At 39.2% G+C, this 21,524-nt stretch overlaps 1 protein-coding gene across 9 annotated transcripts; it reads left to right on the forward strand.

Annotated features, from left to right (window-relative positions):
* Positions 1–529: 529 nt before the first annotated feature.
* Positions 530–21,173, forward strand: LOC122886410 (HERV-H LTR-associating protein 1). 9 transcript variants are annotated; one of them, XM_044218579.1, is made up of 18 exons: positions 530–673; positions 1,193–1,244; positions 1,516–1,671; positions 2,322–2,446; positions 2,642–2,750; positions 3,193–3,249; positions 4,376–4,456; positions 5,631–5,714; positions 6,617–6,700; positions 6,803–6,886; positions 7,001–7,057; positions 7,959–8,039; positions 9,491–9,523; positions 9,633–9,722; positions 10,656–11,144; positions 14,980–15,136; positions 15,660–15,742; positions 20,645–21,173. In XM_044218579.1, exons 5-18 carry the CDS (start codon positions 2,660–2,662, stop codon positions 20,686–20,688), a joined length of 1,515 nt encoding a protein of 504 aa, XP_044074514.1. In that variant the 5' UTR covers positions 530–673; positions 1,193–1,244; positions 1,516–1,671; positions 2,322–2,446; positions 2,642–2,659; the 3' UTR covers positions 20,689–21,173. The 9 variants fall into 9 exon arrangements, with proteins under 9 accessions (XP_044074514.1, XP_044074515.1, XP_044074511.1 ...); XM_044218580.1 differs by having other exon boundaries at positions 1,591–1,671; XM_044218576.1 differs by lacking the exon at positions 2,322–2,446.
* Positions 21,174–21,524: the final 351 nt, after the last annotated feature.

Below are 21,524 nucleotides of genomic sequence, written 5' to 3' on the forward strand. Positions count from 1 at the left end.
AAAAGCAAACTTTAACTGAAAGTAACTTTTTAAGTAGAGTTTACATACACAAAAAGGCTTGAGGAATTTTTACTGCAGTGAGTTTAGAATATTTACAATGTAGCATTTAAAAGCTTTAAATAAGCTTTGAATAAAATGTAGAAATGTTGTCAAATGTAGGTCAGAAATGGATGACCTAATCCATTGCACGGATGTACAGACATAGATTTTGAAAAAGTATTTTGTTGACAATCATCATTGTCTCGATGCCTCTGTATTCTTGGACTGTTTTGGAAAAATAATAAATAATAAAATATCATGAAACGCATCAGCTAACACTTGTGGCTCAGAGAGAAGCGACATGAAGGAGACAAAAGTACAGATAAAGACATTTTAAATTCACTGGTGAAACTAAAAGACAGTAAAAGGACACAGGGACTGGGGTGAGGAGACACATCTGTGCTGATTACTGGTTGGGAGAGAGTAAGAGGTGGTGGGCGGGCCTTTTTGCTTTGGTCAGGTGTCACTCATAGAGCTGATTGGATAGAAGCAGTTGATTGGACAGCAGCTTCCTGAAACAAGGAACCAAACAGACCACACAGAACAGAGCAGGCTCACAAACCCCTCTGAAATGAGCACCAGGTCTGACCTGAAGATGACCTGCTGTGAGCGCAGAGATCAGTTCCTTCTCCAGGTAAGAGAGGAAAAAGTACAAATTGCCACTTCCATGTTTGCTACACAAAATGCTTTGCTAACAAGCCACTTTAGGCAGCTGTTTGGTTCAGCTTGGCGTCAGGTTTATGCCCATTCTGTCCAAAGAGAAAAACTTGATGTCTGAACCCAGGTCGACAGACACCACGTTAATAAACACAAAACCTGAGGTTGTACTGATCCACTTCACTTCTAAGAGACAGCAACCATGCTAATCTTTCACCACAAGCTATAGTCACCATCTTTTGTATGTAAATAAATTAAAAGTTTCAAATGCCAGCCCTGCAGTGCTGGGAAAGAGACTAGCAGGTTCAAAGACACCTAGACATGTCGGTTAAATAGTTAGTTCATACGTCTGGGTTACCTTTAACCATTCAACGGTATTTAAATGACTATTTCAGTGTGAAGCAGGTCCTGACTATAGGTTGAAATACAGTTACTGACTTACGAATCGCCAGAGCACTGTTTACTGACAACTGCATTTGCTCTTTGAAACACTCAGGAAGAAGATGCCACGGTACCGCCCATACTGTTTGATTGACAGGTGATGTCTGGTAAGTACAGTGCAGAAACACCACAACAACAAGATGGATGCAAAATAGAAAACATCACACATTACCACTTTCAGTTCAACTCGTAATAATTGTTTTTGTATTATAATGCAGATTTGAACTAAGAGAATGAGTGCAGGTCTGTGCAGTGGAGTGGTGAATTTGAGTCTGGCGTTCAGTTGGATCTTTTTTGCAGTGGAGCTGGTGGAGTGAGTTAGGGATCAGTGCCCAGCCTGCAGCCAGACACCGTGTTTTTCAGGTTTTTTTTGTACAGAGCTCAGTAAGCTGCCAACCTCTGCTGTTCGGAGGGGGGGGGGACAGGCGTCGTTTAATCCTTATCTGGCCGTAGGTGTGTGATACACTGGGCGAGGGTTGATGCTGCTGGGGGAGCATCAGAGCTGCACAATTTACAGGAGGATTCAAGGAGCTGGTAAGTTGTTTGTTGGATGTCTTTCAGTTAATTAGATGGCTTAAAAATACCACTAATAGTTTTTTTAGCCTTGAACAAAAGAGTAGGTGAAAACACTAGGCTCAACGGTATCAGAAAGCCGACATTAAATTCAGCATGTGTCACTCTTTACTTCCATTTTGCTCTCTGTCTCAAACTCATTAGTAAATTTTGCATTTGTTACACTTATTTTATTCCATCAATTTAGTCATTTGTATCCTTACAACATTTCTTACATCAATATTAAGACCACCAGTCAATTTATCTTGGTACTGTCAGTTTTGAATTCAATAGTTATTTGTTTTTCTTTTTTGTTTATCTGACTTTGTCATTGTTTTATCATTGACCTCCTGCAAAAATCAATTTTATGGGATGAAAAATGTTCCTAATGAAATGTTGATAGTTCTGCTACTGCAGATGGTCGAATGGATCAAATGGCATTTTACTCCAACAAGACAGAGGATGGGGGGAAAATGTGGTAATGATGTAGTTTGACAGCACAGTTTAATCATTTAAGGAATTCAGTCACAAATGTCCCTCCCTGATACCTCGTGGACTCTCAGTATATCTAGTTATTTTTTACATGCAAGTCATAATTCTAACCAAAAGTTTTTTTGTTTTGTTTTTTTAAGGATTCCTTATTAGAAATTTTACCTCTGAAAAATCCAGGGTTGTCCTGTATTTCCAGCACTGTTGTGAATGTGAAGCTTTATACTCTGCAGACCACCAGGGAGCACAGGGTCCACTGATTTGAGTGGTATGGACACAGCCTGATGACATCATTGTGTAGGGCCCAGGAAATGCTTTTCACACACACACATTCACACAACACCCTTTTGAAGCCATCTGACTAAAGCACAAAGTTTAGTTGAGCCGTCGGGATGCAGGGACGACGAATGAAACGGGAGAAAAGTTGATCCAAATTGTGTGTTTCTGTCTTCTGTGGTTACAGCGGTGCTTCAGCGGGGCCATGGCCGGCTTACAGAGAGCCACACAGCATCCACGCCTCTGTTTTATCATCTGCGTCGCTACCATTTTACTCCTCATCCTCTACCGCCAAGGTAGGTCTGTATAACATGTTGTGGTTTTCCTGCACAACGTCTTGAATTGCCATTTGTGTTACTGTATCAATGCAAGACGTTTTAAAAGTCTGCCTTTTGTTTCTTGTAATTGTTGTATTGTAATGATTTGTATGGAGGAGGAAAATTATTTGGAACGCCTTTCAATTTACTGAAATCTAATAAAGTTAAAAAGTTTCCTAAATGAAGGTTTTCTTACAGGACGCTTGTATTGGATTGCATGCAGTTTCAGTTAAGTTACATGCAGCTTTGAGGGACTGTTCAGTGAGGGATGTCTGCGCTCTTTTGATCATAGTTTAAATAAACTAGTAGTAACAACAACAACGTTTATTTGACCAATTAATGAAATGGTAAAGAAATGCATGTTTAGAAAATGTTGTTTGGTACTCTGTCTAATCTAATTTCTGTTTCATTTCCCCGACAGCGTTAAGAGACAGACGGCAGGAAGAGAAGCACAAGAGAGACATCCTGGACTCCACAGGTAATTCTCATTTCATCCAACATCTGCCTGTTTGTCAGCATATTTTTGCATTATTGCGTATTTCAGGCTTCACCTGCTCAGTCAAAGGAAAATGTGATGTCAGTCCACACAACAATAAGTAACTGTGACAAAGAAATCCAAGTTTATATGAACATAAGTAGGAAAGCCACACCAACACGTCCTTTTTAAAATCCCGATAATTCTCACCTTTGCTGAACTACAGCTTGTTGTTGATGTAACTGTATCAGTCTGCGTCTTTCAACTGGCTGTTTCTATATTAGTGATAAATGTCAGTTCATCAGTGACTTAAGATGCATACAGTGTTGCTGATGATAGAAGGTGGCGCTAAATGATTTTGTTTTTTAAGAACAACAGTTCTTCATGCCAGAATAAAACCTCAGTATACAGTGTGTCAAAGGCTTTGACGCAGCATCATGGAGAGTAAAACTGACAAAAAACCTAGAATGAATAATGATACAAGAAACGCATACCTCCACCGAGGCTGCACAATCGTGAAAATGTGTTAATTTAATAAAAGAGAGTATTTCAAATTTGCTCAACTTCATCCTGGTTTGGATTTGCATCAGAAAACACAGAATGAGAATTGTGGAATTAGTGTGACAGATTTTTCTTTTTCAGATTTTCAGAAAGTACAGTTAATGAGGGGAAAATGCCCTATCTCAATGTTAACAAATCCTTTCAAGTCATTCATTTGTTCCTGAGCCATACTCCTCACTAATTATCCACCAAATGTCATTATAAATCAGCAGCTAACAAACAAATGTGACGGAAAACTGAACCTGCTGCTCCAAAGCAGATGCAGATCATGGCAGGTTTTGTGTAGCTGTGTTCAGGGATTTTGCTCCATCATGTCGGAGTTGAAGGACATCTAAATCATATAAAATAAAAAGCCAGTATCAACTCAATAAATGGGACTAAGCCCTAAACTGACCTCATGCTATTCAAAGAACTACCACCCCAGGGACTGATTCCTCTGGGTAATTCTTACTTTTTTGTCACATCTTGCAGTTATACAGTCGCATTTTGCTGATGCTGCTAATTCCATAATAGAGATTAAAACCAAAACGAGCTCCCACTGACTTCACTGTCTGCTTATATTTCCCAGAAATCCCAGCAGAGCACATCGATCCAGCTGCCGTCGACCTCACTCCCCTGGTCAATACTTTAATAAATACAAGCCAATCGGGTACGTTGTCATAATATCAGTCATGTGGAGATAAATTCTGAGCTGTAAATCTCTCGTGTATGTTACGATTAAACCACAGCTCCAGTCTGTTTCCTTTTTTTTTGTTCTCCAGAGGTCAAACTGCAGGCAGGACTGCTTCATGAAATGTCAGCTTTAAAGGGCCAGTTCACTCGAATCACACAAAACACTTTCTCACCGTCACAATAATGTAATATTGTGGTGATTGTCATTTTCATCTCATTTCAATGCACAAACTAAATTCTAAATGTCTCCATTGTATGTGGTCTTTGAGGAGTCGCAGCAATGCCTCCGAATATAAAACCAAAGCTCTCTGCACTGCTAGAAACCACCAGAGGTGAGGGGGGAATGTGTTTTGGGGAGATTTGGGTGAACTGACCTGTAAAAACCTGGTGGGCCTCAGTCTTGCCTGCCTTTTGTGGAGGCATTTTGGGGGGAGAATATGAAGATGATGCAATTCTTACATTCAAATCCCATTGTCCAACTATTTTTCACTTAATTCAAACTGTAGTTGAAGTTTTCACAGTCAACCTTTTTTAAGTCACAGTTTTATTCTTCTGAAATGTAAATGTGTCTTTACCTCACAGCACTTCGCCACTAACAACACATTAAACTGTTAGATTTAAGCACAGAAATGCGACACGATGTTCTCTCGGTACAGTTTCTTTCTGTACTGCTTCTAAATCTTTCTCATGATGTCGCCATTATCACTGCTAATGTCAGCTACACTTGATTTCACCTTTTTTAACCTCCCTGGTCTCCTGTGAAGCACACCTACAGTTACATTTCTGCTTGGTGAAGACCTGTGGAGGTCTAAATGTTGCTGAATAAACCAAAGCGATACGTTATGCTCTGATTAGCATCAGTCATATGGTGTTCTTGCTGTCTCACTGCTCTAGACTTTGTATGATGAAGCCGGTGCAGCCCAGTCTTCTACAAATTCAATTCTATTCTAGTCTTGTGTATTCAATGATAATGTTCAGTGGGAAATCTGACTTCAGGTTCATACAGTTACAGAACTGTGATACGACCACATTGTTCTCTAAGACTTAACCAAACATCTCTGTAATTTAAACATACTTTCATGCAGATACATTATAATATATCAAACTTCAGAAGGTCACCTGTTCCTCCTGTGTCTCTTCTTGTCTTCCAGGCTCCCGTCAGCTCTTCTCTCTCCTCAGTGTGACGTCCTACAGCTCTCTGGCTCTCCATAAACTCACCCTGTTGGTCTACAACAGTAAATATTAGCGCCCCACCACTTCTTCCTCCTCTGAAGCTGCTCAGTTACAAGAGATGGAAGTGTAAAAACTATATGTATATTGTAATATGTATTGTTAGAGGCAGTATACTAAGCTAAGGCAGCATTACAGGATCCATTTCTATAAATAATGTCACTAGTGCCATCTAGTGGTTTGAATATGTAACTGCCTGCTATGAACAATACTTCTCACTGTGCAGCAGTATTATAGGACCACACATCTGGACTTTATTAGTGCTGATTGAAATAATGCACTGTGTACAGTTTGACCACAGCATCACTGTGGATTAACGTGACTCTGTCATGGGTTTATACACATTTTCAAACACTGCAGTTTTCAAGTCTAAAGTCTTCAAGTTTAAAGTCTGAAGCAGTTTCAGGCTTTCAAAATGCTTGCTTTAAAATAAATGTCTTATTTGCGGTCAGTGGAGTAACACGAGGGAATCGCTGCGTGATCAAACTTCTTAAATATCTATGTATGTACAGTATATGTTTGAATAGTTTTTTTGCAAAACATTGACTCACTGGGTACAGTTTATTGTGTATTATTCAAAACAGTAAAATAGAATACGCAGTATCACACTGACATATTTGTTCATTTCCGATCAGGCTCTGTTAGCGTGTCTTCAGTAATAACCGTAAGCCGTGTCTGTGTCAGTGCAGCGTCAAGGCTGTTTTAAGGTCTCACTGTCTCTAAACTCTTAAAAGTTTAGATTTATTGATTTAAAATTAATATTTACATCAGGACATAATGCACAGAAGCTGTTTGTTCACTTTGTGTTTTCTAAAACCTGTAATCCCTCAGGTGTGTCTTACAGGCACATTCAGACTATCTGAACTGATATTGTCTCTTACTGTGAACACTGCTGTGTGTTTTGCAGTTTCCAGCATTAGAGGTTTAGAAAGCAACGTGTTCAGGAGAAGATTCTGCTACTGTGTCACAAATGAGACCAACGATTTAACAGGTGAGCAAACTCAAATAATGAATCTAATTTTGAGTATTAAGTACTTTGTAATTTTTTGTAAATGTTTCAGTTCCAAATCTCTCTTACTTTATTTTTCATCAGACTTTACGGCCATACTGTTGGATGTGATGGGAAACTCAACAAGTTACCTACATGAGCTCTTTAAATCTGCCTCCATATTATCAGGTGAGTGGTTGTAAATTGAAAAAACTGAAATATCTATATTATGTTTCCTGTTGTTTACAGGCCAGTCTTCATAATGTGATATACTTACTGTACAGTGTGTTTTGTGTCTCTCAGTAAGCCAGAGGAACAACTCAGACTGTATTTACATCTGTGTGATGGCAGGTAAGATGGGTAAGTAGAGCTCACTGGATCTGTTCTATTGAGTTCTATTTAAAACAGACCTGCTGTGTGTTTAATGTGCAGCATCAGCTTCATCAGCACTGTTTAAACCTTACATGCATGTGTCATTTTAAAAATCAGATCAATTTATTCTACAAAACTGACACTGTTGAGATACTGACATTGTAGACACTGTGGAGATGTTGTGCTTACATGCATCAGTGATTTAAAAACGGTGTAAAAGTAATGACAGACAAAATAAAAGTTAATTAATGTTTGGAAGCTGTAGATTTGGTATTGGTTGCTTAAAAACCTCTGTCTTGTTTCCAAAGTTGTTTTTGAATTTACATTTTTATTGGGGTTTGAACTTGCAGGGTTACTTGTGATGAGATTGTAAGTTCGGTCCTTATTTGGACTGATGTTGAGATGTCTGTAAACTGCTCCGCGTAGTCTGGATTTTATATAAACAGATTTGACCTGAATCATTCTTTCTGTCTGTTATCTTCTATACTTTTTAAATGTTGCAGCATTTTGATTAACTGTTAGTTGTTGATTATAATTTTATTATCTGTGAAGCAGATGGTTTGATAGCATGTCATTGAATCTAGTCTTGAATGTCTTGTCAAATGCATTTACATATAGCTTAAGTAACAATAGTACTTTGCTCTGTGCTAATAAAAAACAAACAAAAAAAAGTTGAGAGGATATTTAAGATTTAATACAGGATCTGTTCAACTCTGAGCTTAATGAGTTCGGGTTAAAATTGGAAATGGATCCGAAATGGAACCGATCGACAACTTCACAAAGGTGCAACAGTACTGACAGATATGATATATCCAGTTAAAATCCAAAATGTCTTTTCAGGAACTAAGAAACAGTCTTAAAAGGGTTTGACTGTGTGTGTTTTGTCCAGGCAGAGAGGTGCCGGAGCTCTGGGAGGTCGACTCCATCACTCCACTCTTCAACCAGACCATCGTCGAAGGACCACACAGAGGTTCGTTTACAACACAAACTGATGCACCAATAAAAACACCAGCAGGTGGCAGCATTAACTCAGGATGCCACATTTATGGAAATGACATCATAACCAACTGAGCCAGAAAATGCCACAATACTGCAAACCTTTAAAATTAAACAATAAACACTACACAGGAGAACAACCGCATACCTGATATATTTAATTTCCCACCAGTTATAGTTTTGTAGCATGTAGAGTTTTGGAGATGGAGGGTCAAAATCACTGCTGTTCCCAGGAGGACAGGCTAGAAAGCTGTGCAGGCATTTTGGGGCTCTGAAAAGCTCAGAGAAAAAAAAACCACTTATTCATTTATAAAATTTTATGTGGTTGCTCGAAATCCTAGTAAATTCTATTTTGTAGGTGAATCCTGAGTAGGTTAGTGAATTTTAAAGGCGGAAACCTTGAGTAAAGACAGACAGTGGCTCTCAGAGAACATGTGATGGTGTATCCACACTGACATTTGGATCTGCAGGCTTGCTTTTCTGTTGATTTAGGAGCAATTAGCATATTTTTTCATCTTTGACTCTATATCAGAAAAAGTAACATCATTTTTTAACATGTCAAGTTTCTCACTGGTATTTTGGCCTGTAAACAATAAGACCATGTGAGGTTAAGACATCTCTCCCTTACTGGACTCCATTGCACCAGTTAATTTTGTAAGTAACTTAGCCTGGTTATAAAGTAAGTGGAGGTTTAGTAACAACTAATCTCTACGTACCTTAAATAAACATTTACACTCAGTAACCGCTAGGGGTGGCCGTTACGAGGCTAACAGAACCAACTGACAAAGTTTGGAGGGAAGAGTAAATGGGCAACACATCTAACCAAAGTCTTGATTAGCTAATTAATTTTGATGTGGATGTAAACTGGAAAGTTTTTAAATTTACATTTCACAAACACAATCAATTCTACCTCAAATAAGTTACAAAACTTTAAGCAACATTGGACCAAATAACGTTTGTTAGGTTACGCTAGCTAGCACAATAGGCGATTTCTCTTCGTATGAATTTTACTAATTCTGGTCACACACCTTTATTTGTCCATGGATGCAGATAAAACACAGTCATACCTACATTTACAAAGAATTGGCAGTTGCGTTTAATATGTGGTTATGCCCCCTAAAATTGTTATATATCTAACCGTTCATGTTAGCTTGTGATGCTACAGTGACTTCCTGTTTAGCTAATGTTAACCTTCATAGTTTTGATCTGATGTTGCTACAGGTGTTTTTCTACAACCTATTTACACATTACCAAAGTCTTCACTAGCTGAGACATTTCTTAAGTTTTAATGGTGCAACCTGATTTAGTTTGAAACTAGATTTATTAGGCTACTTTAACTTAATTTAAGATGTAAGCTTTCTTTTTCCAAGGTGAGCACTCCCTTCTTTCTTTCCTTTTACTGAACCCGTCTTCTTCCTTTTCAAGTAGGTAACGTCTCCTCCATCAGACTCCCTGTCGGTGAGTAACTCGGCACCTTTTTAAAAGCTCATTCGAGCATCTGTTGTCATCTTCAGGACACTAAAGAGCCACTTAATTCTTGTTTCCAATTATCTATTTTAAACCTCAGAATGGCACCAACTTCCCACGAATCTGAGTCACATCTCTCCATCTGGGATGAGCTCCATGTTAACCAGCAGGGTCCATTCTACCGCACATGGTGAGTCTCTACAGGAGGCCAGTGTTCATGTTTGGTTCATTTTATTTAGCTTTGGACTCATTCTGTTAAATCTGAGACCTGCACACAGGGAATTGGTGTCTAATATTATCCAGAATAACTTTTAAAAGTTGTAAACAGGAAGAAAATCCTGCATTATTAGTACTATAGGAATGTTCTGTTAAAGACAATGACTGTCACCAGAATCTCTAAACAGATCAAGTATAAATACAGTAGGAGGTGTTAAGGTCCCTTTTTAGATGGTTTGATTTTGGACTGTGATGAAAGTTGACAATGGTGAGAGATCTGTGGTCGTCAATCCAAAACGATGGTCCTAGATCTTCCTGCAAGACACATGTATTGACTGCCAATTTAGAGCTTTTGCAACCAAAGACAGCAATCTTCCAGTCTTACTACGATTGTGTTTTGAAGACAAATCTCTTTCTTTTTTGAGAAAAAGACCTGAAAACAAGATCTTAATTGTGAAAATTGATAAAAGACAGACTGAAGAAAACCCATAAAAAATCCTGCTCAAACTGAGAAAATTTCAGTAATGCTTTATGTTACGTGTCTGTAACTGAGTAATATTTTCTATTAATATCAGGAACTTTCCTGGAAAATTAACAATGTGATTTGGTAGTAATTACAGGGAAAATTCAACAGTTTTCATTATTACGTTCTCAGTCATGTTTTCAGTTAACTGTTTAGTCCATACAATGTTACAAAATAGTTAAATACTGAATTTCAATGTGGTGTCTTCAAATGTCAACAGTCCAAAACCCAAAGATTGACATATTAAATATTCGACTCTTTGTTTCAGCACCAGTTGGTTGAAAAAAGTTCAAATTTGCAGTAAATCATTCAGTGTTCCACCTTATTGCAGACGGTAAAGCAAACTGTGTGATCTTTTCTCCTTGACTGTGTTTTGTTCATTAGTTTCACCAACAACTATGGATGAAACAGCTGCTACAAAGATCGCCACTGCCCAGCCGCTGGCAACAGCTCGACAACCCACAGCCGTCATGCCACAAAGTCCAACCACAGCGGACAGACGGGAGACAACAGCAGGGACGACGGCACAGGCAAAAGCTACAGAAAAACCAACAACAATTTTACAACCAATCACAACAATGCAACCAACCACCTCCCCGCAAGTCACCACTGCATCCGTTACAGCAGCTGCAGCTCCGACCACAGTAACTGCTCGATCAACCACAAGTACCACCCAACTGGCCGCAGCGTCAACCAAACCCATAGCTACACACCAGCCAAGTACAACAACCCAGCACACGACTTCCACAGTTCATCCGACAAGACTTTCACCTGTCCGTCCCACAGCAGGACCTACGGTGGCTATAAGGACTACTGGGCCTCTTAGCAGGAGAACTACAACACCCAGCAAGTCTGTGGAAACAGAAAAACCAGGTAAGGATTTCTCAGTTCACATGAATATGAATGAAATCAGTGTTATTCAGTAGTTGGTGAAATACACTGACTGTGATGTGGTGTTACATATAAAGAGTAAACTGCCAGTATGGGTGTCTGCTTTTAGTGAAGCTCTGGTAAGGAAAGGGAAGGTTTACCCAACATACTAAAAGGCACGTTTCTTCACTTAACACTGTGGTGGTATCGATGCTGATCGTGCACATGTGGATCTTTTCTCCTTTCCAAAGTCTTGACTCGCCGGGTCAATTATAGCTGGAGCAGCTTGTGTCCCTGAAGTCTGAAATTCACTCGTGACTCTGTCTGTCTGTCTGTCTGTTACTTCTCCCCTGAAGTCTTTGAAGCCGCTGAAGGAATTTCTACAGTTTTCCTTCTGTGAATCGGCTCTAATCAGGAAATACAGATACAAAAGATAAGAGTGCTGCATACTGTAATTAAAACAAAGTATAAGCAAGTATTTGTTTCCATATGGATCATAAATGAGCTGCAAACATCAATCTGCTGGAAAACAACATGTCAGCCAACCAGTTTGAAACATTAATGAAAATGTGTCTGCTGAAGAGCTGATGCTCCACTTCTGAAAGGCCTCCAGTGGACGTGGTAACTACTAGCAAAGTTTTTGACTTGCTGAAGATCTCGTAAGGGTCAAAATATCTCCCAATGATTCCATAAGTTTTTAGATCGCCACTTTTGTGCAGACGTTGATTTGTAACAGCTTTCTAACAATTAGTCCTCATACCTAAGTGACAAAATTTGTTGTTTTAGTGTTTTCTGATTTGCCCCCCCTCCCCTATGGGTAAGGTTAAGCAACTAAAGCTACTTGGTTCAGGTTAGAGGAACATGATGGTTAAAAGAAACCAGTGTTGACTGTTTGAAGGAGACGAGATATGAGCCGCGGATTCTGTTAAAGTTAGACACCTTATATGCCCACCCCCCGCTGCCTAAAGGGTTTTGGGGCGCTATAACAACGTCACGCTTCATAGTCATTATTCACATGACTACAAGAGGTCGCTTGTCAGGAAAACATAAACAGAGGTCCTTTTTAAAGGTTTGACTTAACAACCTGCTCTGTTTTTCTTTCCGGTGAGGACATTGCCACAGTGATGTGTTCTGTTCTCCAGTGAATATAAAGCGAAATAGTGATCCTTGGACTTCATAGATTTAAAAATGCCATTTGAAGGCATCAAATGCAGTAGTAGAAGTATTCATGACAAATAATTGGAGCTGTTTTTGTGAACAGCCCAACAGTTTGACTCTGACTGCTGACCTGCTCTCAGAAAACAAGTGTAATCGCATCAGATCCATTCGCTGTCATTTCTGGACACACCAACAGCTACTGATTCAATTTTTAGCCTGGGGAAGTGTGTGTGTGTGTGTGTGTGTGTGTGTAGGAGAGAGCGAGCCATGCAGGAGGCTAAGATAGTAACTATGGTAACACAGGCGCAGCCCTTTATGTGAAAGCATTGATGGTTTAAAGCTGCAAAGGTTAAAAGCAAATTAATGCCAAATATTCAGCGTTTATCTGTCTGCTACATGATCACTGAGCCTGTTAGGAGGGAAAAGAGACTCCAGTTAGTAATAAATAAATAAAAAGATTCTGAGGCACACAAAAAACAAACTACTGTGTGGTTCACAGAGGTCAAATAAATTCTTGAATTATGTATCACTTACACACTTAGGTTCATACTGCTCTTATACTTAAGGAATTTAGAAACATTTGTTATGCAGTTACTTATCCAAAAAAATAAATTCATGTTTTGTTTTATTTACTTTATCACGTGAAAAATGTTTAGGCATGTCATTGTCAGATATTTCTCATGTGAAAAAAAAAAAGAAAAATCACATGATTCAGCTACATGTGGTTTTTGGATATTTTACATGCTAAAAATCATATTTTTACATATAAAACCATTAATATCATATGTGCTTTTTTTGTTAAGGGAACTTACTGATATTATCCAAATTTTAAGTGAATTTATTTTGCTTCCCATCACAGTCAGTGAAAAACCACACGTAAAATATTCCATACCCCCTGATATAAGACATTCTCAAAATCATATAAAAACCTCTGATTTAAATTTGATTTATTTATTGATCTACAAAAACACACGGACTCCAAGGGACAACATGTTAAAGTAAGAACAAACAGCATTTCTAACACGATGATACACACCCAGAACATGCAACATAAAATGAACAATATGACATATACAAATGGGTGGCGACCATGGATGGATGGATGAACAATGATACCAGCAAAGTTAACCCAAATCAAAAAGCTCTTTAATTTCTTTTTTTTTTTTTTTTTTTAAATACCAAGGGAGTTTGCTGTTCATCCAAACAAGGACGGCCAGCCATGGCACACCAGACATTATGTACGGCTCTGTAGAGAAGTAAAAGGACTTTATAATCAATTCTAGAAGATACAGCTAGCCAGTGCAGTGATGCGAGCAGAGAGGTAATGTGATCAAATATTTATTTTTTATTTATTTTTTTTGTCAGAATCCTGGCTGCAGCGTTCTGAATGATCTTTTTCTTAATTAATTTTAATTTTCTAAAATTACTTTTCGTAATTTTCTTAAAGACTTTTTTTTAGGGAGACCAGTAAAAAGAGTTAATAATAATCTAAGCAGCTTGTAAAAGCATGTATCAGCATTTCAGCATCGTTCCAAGTTAAAAATGGCAATTTTGGCAATGTTCCTCAGATGGGGGGAGGGAGAGAGTTTTTTTCGAGCTTGTTAAAATGGCTAATAAAATTAAGATAAGAGTCTAAAACATCTCCCAGATCTGTAACATGTTTTAATTTTCACATTAAACAGTCACCAGTAAACACTGCCGATACACTACATTTAATATTGCCCCAAGTTTCCCAGCAGAACCACTAGATGGCAGTAACATCTCACTGTAGAAACAGCTCTACTCCCCCACTGAGTTCTGCCTAGCAACAAACTAGGCTGGAGCATCCAGTGCTATTTGTCACTGAGTCATTAGTGTGCAGTAAATGAGCGTTTGTTGGCCAGCTGCATGTCTGTGCACAGCGACGTGTGTCACACACACACACACACACACCAGAGAAAAGCTTGGGTTCATCGTGCCATAAACGGCTGATATGTGTCAGCTCTGCGCAGCTGCACAATATTTAATGTCATGGTTTGGTCCATAATTTTAACTGCGAGTTAAAAACTCTGGGGTTTTTTTGGGTTTTTTTTTCCCCTCTAACACTTCACATGTTAAACCACAAATTCCACATGCGCTTTTTTTTTTTGTAAGGGTGCTGAGCTGAGTGTGATCATACTGAACTCATACTAATGAATTGTGGAAAGGGAAAGAGACAAACCAAGGAGGAGTTGAGCTTGAAGAATGTGGAGAAGTATCTCATTTAAAATTCACATTTGAATATGTATTTATATGGTAATTAGGAGCCCGTGTACCTGCAATGAATAAATTAGGATTAGAATGCATCAGCACCAGTGATTCCTGTGATGGGAATTTAAGTACTAAAACAACATTATGCAAAATGAATACAATGAGAAAATTTGAAGGATGGATGTGAGGATGATTTATTCTGTACATAAAATCTCCAAATCACCACTGTGGGCATTCAGAGGTTAATTATGATGTCTTAAGTTTGCACATAAAACAATCTGTGTGATCATATCTTTATATTTGTAATTAACTTCTTAATGACTTTGGTTTTGTTTGGCAGAACAGAGTGATGAAGCAGGTTGTGAACTAGGATCAGCTTGGAAGAGCAGAGGTTTAAACAGCTGTTCAGAGGTTTGTGACTGACCTGACCCCTCACTCTGTCTGTTGAGAGGTTGTCCATGGAGACGGCCTGAGCTGACGGACGTCTCGGTCTCCAGCAGCACGACGACCGTCGGCGCCCACAAGCTGCAGCCCTGCGTCCTCGAGCTCTGCAAGTTCTTCTCGCAGTGCCTCTGCAGACCCTTCAGACTCAAGACACGCATGAAAAGGTTTTCACACCAGCAAATTGCACTTTCAACATTAAGATGACACTGCTGCAGATTGTGGATTTAATTGTACTGATGTTGTAGAGCCAGAAAACTGGCGGAGCTGAGCGAGAAAGATGGAAGTAAAAACTATAATGAATGCTGAAGCTGATTAACAGATTCACCCATCGAGAGTTTCACCTGGTCGGACTGTTTTGCAAAATGTCTGTGGATGATGTTTTGTCTTTCCAAGTCATTTTTCGCAGCTCAGAGTTGGAAAACATGGACATCCAAAAAACTCCACATGCTGGAAATGAGGGTGGAAATCGACAGACAAATGACCCACAAATCACAATTGTTTTTATCCCTCTGGGACAATTCAGACATTATGATTTGTTTAGCTGTCAGCTAGATAATCAACTGTAGCACATGTACAGCTGCCAAAAAGGATGCTTTCTGTGAGGCTTTAAACTCTACTGACGTTGAAACAGGGTTCTGCTGATTGATGTGAAGGTCACCTATTCCAAATAATCTTCTTGTCTTACAGATACTGTGACGACAGCCACGTCTGGTATGAAAAACACACATCGGAAGTGTGTCGGCGGGTCAGGAGAGTCTCCTTCTCAAGAAGTAAGTGGACCTTTTTAGAGGAAGGTACGATTGATCGATAGTCGAGCTGACGAACTTGGCAACTGTCAGAGCAAATCCTCGTCACCTGCCGCGCTCTGCTTACACTGGACTCTCTCCATTTTTTTGAAGTGAAGCTTTATTAAGACTTTTTATTAAGACTTCACGGATCAATGAGCTTCCTCAGAGCCCCGGGCTGCTGCCTCAGAGACGATCCCCTGTAAAAACCAACAGTTACCAAAACATTACATGACCTCAAGTCCGATATTCTATCTATACACTGCACAGCTCTCAGTTTATTAGGTACACCTATATCCATAGATTTGTTTGTGTCTGTAACTCTTTTTTTTTTCTTTTTCTTTTTGTGCTAAACAACACAACATTAATTACATGACATTATTAAAACAAACATAACACGAAATAGTGACAACGATAGTAGCTTGTACAAAGTGTACTCGTAGTAGTAGTAGTAGTAGTAGTAGTAGTAGTAGTAAAAAAAAACCCCAACAAGACAGGTAATAAAAAAAAAAAGAACAAAATTGATCAGTGACCGCTGATCCACTAGATTATGTGAGTTAAAGGAATAGTCCGACATTTTGGGAAATATGCTTTATAAGAGTTAGACATGAGCGGTATCAGTCTTATCTAAGTGTGCAGCCAGTTAGCTTAGCTTAGCATAAAGACTGGAAACGGGGGGAAACCGCTAACCTCGCTCTGTCCAAGGGTAACAAAATTCACCTACCAGCACCTCTTAAGCTCACTAATTAACATGTTATATCTCATTTGCTTTATCTGCACAAAACCCAAAATATAAAAACAACTACTCATGGTTTTACGGTGAGTTAGGGCTGGGCGATATATCGAATATATGCAAATATTAATTAATGTGCAATATAAGTTAGCAGATGACCATATCGTCGTATTCAAGTTTTCAGTGTTTCCACTGGTCGCCGCTGGGGGTTAGTTGCGTTACTTTAATAAAGTGTGTAGATCAGCTCAGGTTGCAGTATAATAGTTACTGAAAGGCTGTGTGTTGTGAAAATAAAAAGTCACAGTTTGTGTAATGTTACTACGGCGTCTTCTGCTCTTTGAGCAGTTGGTCCAGACTGTGAACAGCTAGCTAGTTAACAGCTAACATTATTAGATCACAAGAGAAAATGTGATCAATAATCTGATCACTCTGATTGCTCTGCCCACGGTTCCAGCTCCGCAGCTCCAAAACGTATTTGTGAAACCTCGGGTTTTAGGCTATTTTATTTGACTTTAGCCTGACTCGAAGCTGCTAGCTGTTCACTTTTTATTTATTTTCTGTGGCAACAAACACAACACAGCTGCCCAGTAACTATTGTACTGCAACCTGAGCTCATCTGCACACTTTATGGCTGACTAAAGTAACGTGAGGGACAACACCGCTGGTTACCCACAAGGCCACCTTCCTTAAAGGGAGGGGAAGGCTCAGCCGGTAACACAGGTGCAGTCAGGCTGTGGCTGTGCTGACCACAGGTGGGCGAAGTATTCCAGTCCTTTATTTTCACAGTGGGGTTGGTCTTAAGTACTCCACTGCAAGTAAAAGTTCTGCAAGTACTCATAGTGCAGTAAAACGCTCCTGTCAGTGTTTATTACATCTGATGTTTCTGGGTTCATATTCCTGCTGCATTCATGTGTGTGTTGCATTTTACTGCTGCAGATGTTTCAGGTTGAGCTCATTTTAAATGCTTTATATCAGAATCAGAAATCCTTTATTGATCCCTGTAGGGAAACTCTTTGTTACAGTAGCTCGTCTTTACGTCAGTGCACACAGGAGAAAGTACTAGCAAAAAATAAACACTATAAAACAGGTCAGAAATAAATTAAGTATCCTGTCGGTGTAAGTATAAGATAAACTAAGTGTCAAGTACCAAGTGGGTTTACTGGTTGGTGATGAAAGTACAGTCTAGAATACAATGTAACTCCTTATGTAATAAATAATATTAATAAGCGGAGGTGCATGTACTGTCGAAGAGTAATTGAGGTATATAGTTTCAGTAGCAATAAATAAGATAAAAACTAACAAGGGGAAAGCTAATATTGCACGGAAGTAATACACAGAATATTGCACAATTATTATTAATTATGGCGAGATGTAATGCTCAATGTCCAGTTTAGTGACTTCGGGTCATACAGACTGACACTTAGAGGGAGGAGTTAAAGAGTCTGATGGCCACAGACAGGAATGACTTCCTGTGGCGCTCTGTGGTGCATTGTGGGGGGATGAGTCTTCCGGTGAAGGTGCTCCTTTGTTTGACCAGCACGTCATGGAGCGGGTGGAAGACACTGTCCAAGATGGCGTGTAGTTTGGCCAGCATCCTCCTCTCTGACACCACCGCCAGAGAGTTGGGTAGATATACTGTTGGGTAGTTTAATCTGCAGCAATGCATCATGGTCTATAAGATCATGTTGGCACTATTTGAGGATTTACAGTGTTATTTTAGAGAAAATGTCTAACGAGATATATATCGTATATCGCGGCATAGCCTAAAAATAGAGATATTATTTAGAAACCATATCGCCCGGCCCTGCGGTGAGTAATGTGCCGGACTATTTTTATTGGCTAGGCGCACTGACTTCCTGAAGTCTTGTCGTCATCGTGAGGTTGCCGGGCACCCAGTGGAGACTTGTGCTGTTTGTAGCTTCATATTTACCGTACAGACACCAGAGCGGTGTTGATTTTCTCATCTAACTCTCTGGAGGAAAGTAAATAAGCGTATTGCCCAAAATGTCGAAACTGTTCCTTTTTTAAATTGTAAGTCTTACAGCTGGTGTTTGCTGCTTAACAACAATTTGTGGTTTTTTGGGGGGTAAAGTCTCTACCGGTTGCCTTAGCTTACGGTGACGACAAGTGTAAGTCACGTTGGTGCTTTTAAAGCAGTCGACTGCAAATGGAGTTGTGAGTGTGTGAATCAGACATAATTGGGGAGCTCACTTCATCCTTCACCTGTACTGATGGGGACGTGTCAGCCATGTTGCTGGGAGTCGGTATCAGAGCTCATTACAGCAGCAGCTCTGCAGGAGCCTTCGAGCCGCAACCATGAATCCTCTGAGCTAATGGGCTCAAGAGGTCACAGAGAGAGCCGCCTCTCTCACAGCTTCCGACACGCTGATCATCGAGAGCTGATCTCACCGCCAGCCCAGAGAGACGACTCGCATGGTGTCATATCAGTCCTCCCTCCGGCTCTAATTAGCCCTCAGTGTGTATTTTTAGACTCGGTTTTGGAAGGGTTTGATTTGAAATTGACATAAAATAGCAGTGAGTGAAAGAAGGGGGGGTGAGGGTGGAAACCTTCACAAAAGCTGCACAATTGTCTAAAGCTTTTAATTTAATAACAGAAAAATGTTCTGTTGCAGAGCTACATCTAGATCTGCATCAGAATACACAACTTTACAGACACTTAAACCTAGGTTGTGTTTTGTGTAAAATTTCTAGCAAGTCAGATTCATGATCACTGAGTTTTTAAGTTGATCTTAACATGTGTCTAGAGTTCCAACTAACAATTATTTTCATTATCAACTTTTTTTTTTATAATCGTGTAGTCAAAAATAGAGAAAAAGGGGCCTTGCAATTTCCTAGAGCCAGAGTTGACGTCCTCAGATGTCTTATTCTGTCCGACCAACAGTCCAAAACCTAAAGATATTGACTTTTCAGTGATTTATTGAAAACTGAGAAATAGCAAATCATCACATTTGAGAACCTGGGAACAGTGAATGTTTAACTTGTGCTTTATACATGATTTACTGATAATTAATCAGTAATCAATTATCAAAATGGTTGGCAATTAATTTTCTGTCAGTTGACCAATTGATGGACTAATCGTTTCAACACAACATGCTGAATCTAAATTATCTAAGTGTGTTCAAGCGTTATGGCAGATTTTGTAGAATAGGTCACAGCTATTAGGCGACCAGTTACTGGAAAAGAGCGTGGAAAATGAAGTAAAATATTCATCATTGAGTTTTTAAACCATTTCCATTTTCTTTGTTAACTTGCAATTTTTCTTTGACATTTTGCACATTTTTGAAAAGCAACACAAAAGACAGGTTGGAAACTGCAACACACCTTTTCTCCTTTTTTCTTTTTTTTTAGAAAAGCTGCTGCAAATTTTGGGCTTCAGTGAAATCAAAACATGCACAAGATTCTAGTAGAACTGTATAATGCACAGCAAGGTGTCCTGGTATAAGAAAATAAAGGCCAAAGTGGGGGTGAAGAAATAACGCAGGGTTGCATTTCCTCCTTCAAGCTTTTTCCTTTACGGAGCTCCTCACACTGGAGGTCATTGTCTCTCCTATCATGTCCATTGAGCAAAGGAACAAAGGCTGAGTGTGTTTAAATCCTTCTTCATGTTTTAAAGTGTGTTTTTAGTCAGTTTAACATCATGGTTGGGTTAGTTTCACCAGTCAGTTAACTGCTAACGACCTGAAGCATCAGTAATGTTACTATGGCTACCTGCAGCTTAATATATCACTTAATAAGCACCTATAAGTCTAATATACTACCTTTTTTAAAAATGCACCTTGAGCATTCAAGTGATCCTGTAGGTACATATTTATGGAAACACTTCAGATACATCAAATACTGCAAGGTAACAGCCAACAGCTGTTGGGGGTGCTTCTGAACACTTAAAATACGTCTACAGCAGTTTAGGAGCGGTTGATGCAGTTTGGGGTCAGCAGAGAGGAAAATGTGTTGCAGCTAATATCAGAAAGCTGCAGCAGGTGGTTATTAAAAGTAAGAGTTTTACTGAAAATCAAAATATAATAATTCATGTGGATGAAACTACTTGAAATCTTGGATTATAGCTGATCCACAGCTGACAGAGGAATCCGTTACCTGGTTGTAACCCCCCCCCCCCCCCCCTTTTCCCTCCACAGATCTGAAACAGAGATGCCTGACAAAGATGTGCAATAAACTGTGACCAGAGTGGAAGCAGAGAGAAACAAAGAGCTGTCTATCAGCACAGGAAGCACACTACAGCTGAGTACACTTCTGGAACATCTGGAGAATGTATGGACACAGAATCTGTTGAGTTCCAAATCTGGATGGGTTTGGAAATTGAAGATTTTCATACAAAAGTACTTTTACACTTTCTGTCATATTTTGACATTTATCACTACAGTGATAATATAATAAAAGTGTTTTGATCTAGTTTTTAGGGCCAAGAAGGCTAAATGTAGGACTAGAACACCAACATCTGGAAAACAAACTGTGCAAAAACTGTCGTCCTGGACTATTTATGAAAGTCATATTTAAAACCAAGCTCTTCAAATCAACGGATCATTTCAAGGTTCAGAAAACAGTCCAGAATTAGGAAAAAAATGTAGAAATTGTGTCTTTTTCTAAACAAACAGATTTAGCTTTTTCTTGTCAGTTTAATAAAAATCTGGCTGATTTTCCCAGCTGCCACTGCTCCATCTCTCTGATGCTCCTTTTCAGGCTGATCGACCCATGACCATACTTTCTAAAATACAGCTACATCAAAGAAAATTGAGGTGTGAAAGTACAGATGACCACCACATATCCATTGTTAAAACTTGTTTTCAATTAGCTGAGGAGTACAATTGAAACATAACAGCTTTCAAAATTCCCATCCCCCAAAATTAGACCCATTTTCCATTCAAACCAGATTCAATATGTACAAACGTCTGACAGGACTTACTGTCCTTAATATGACATTTTATTTGTTTATCTAGGAGCTCCAAAATCTGTTCTTGCTTGTAGTAATAGTCCCATATGAGTGATTTTTCTGATACT

This window comes from Siniperca chuatsi, linkage group LG13 (assembly GCF_020085105.1).
Source record: "Siniperca chuatsi isolate FFG_IHB_CAS linkage group LG13, ASM2008510v1, whole genome shotgun sequence".
NCBI lineage: Eukaryota > Metazoa > Chordata > Actinopteri > Centrarchiformes > Sinipercidae > Siniperca > Siniperca chuatsi.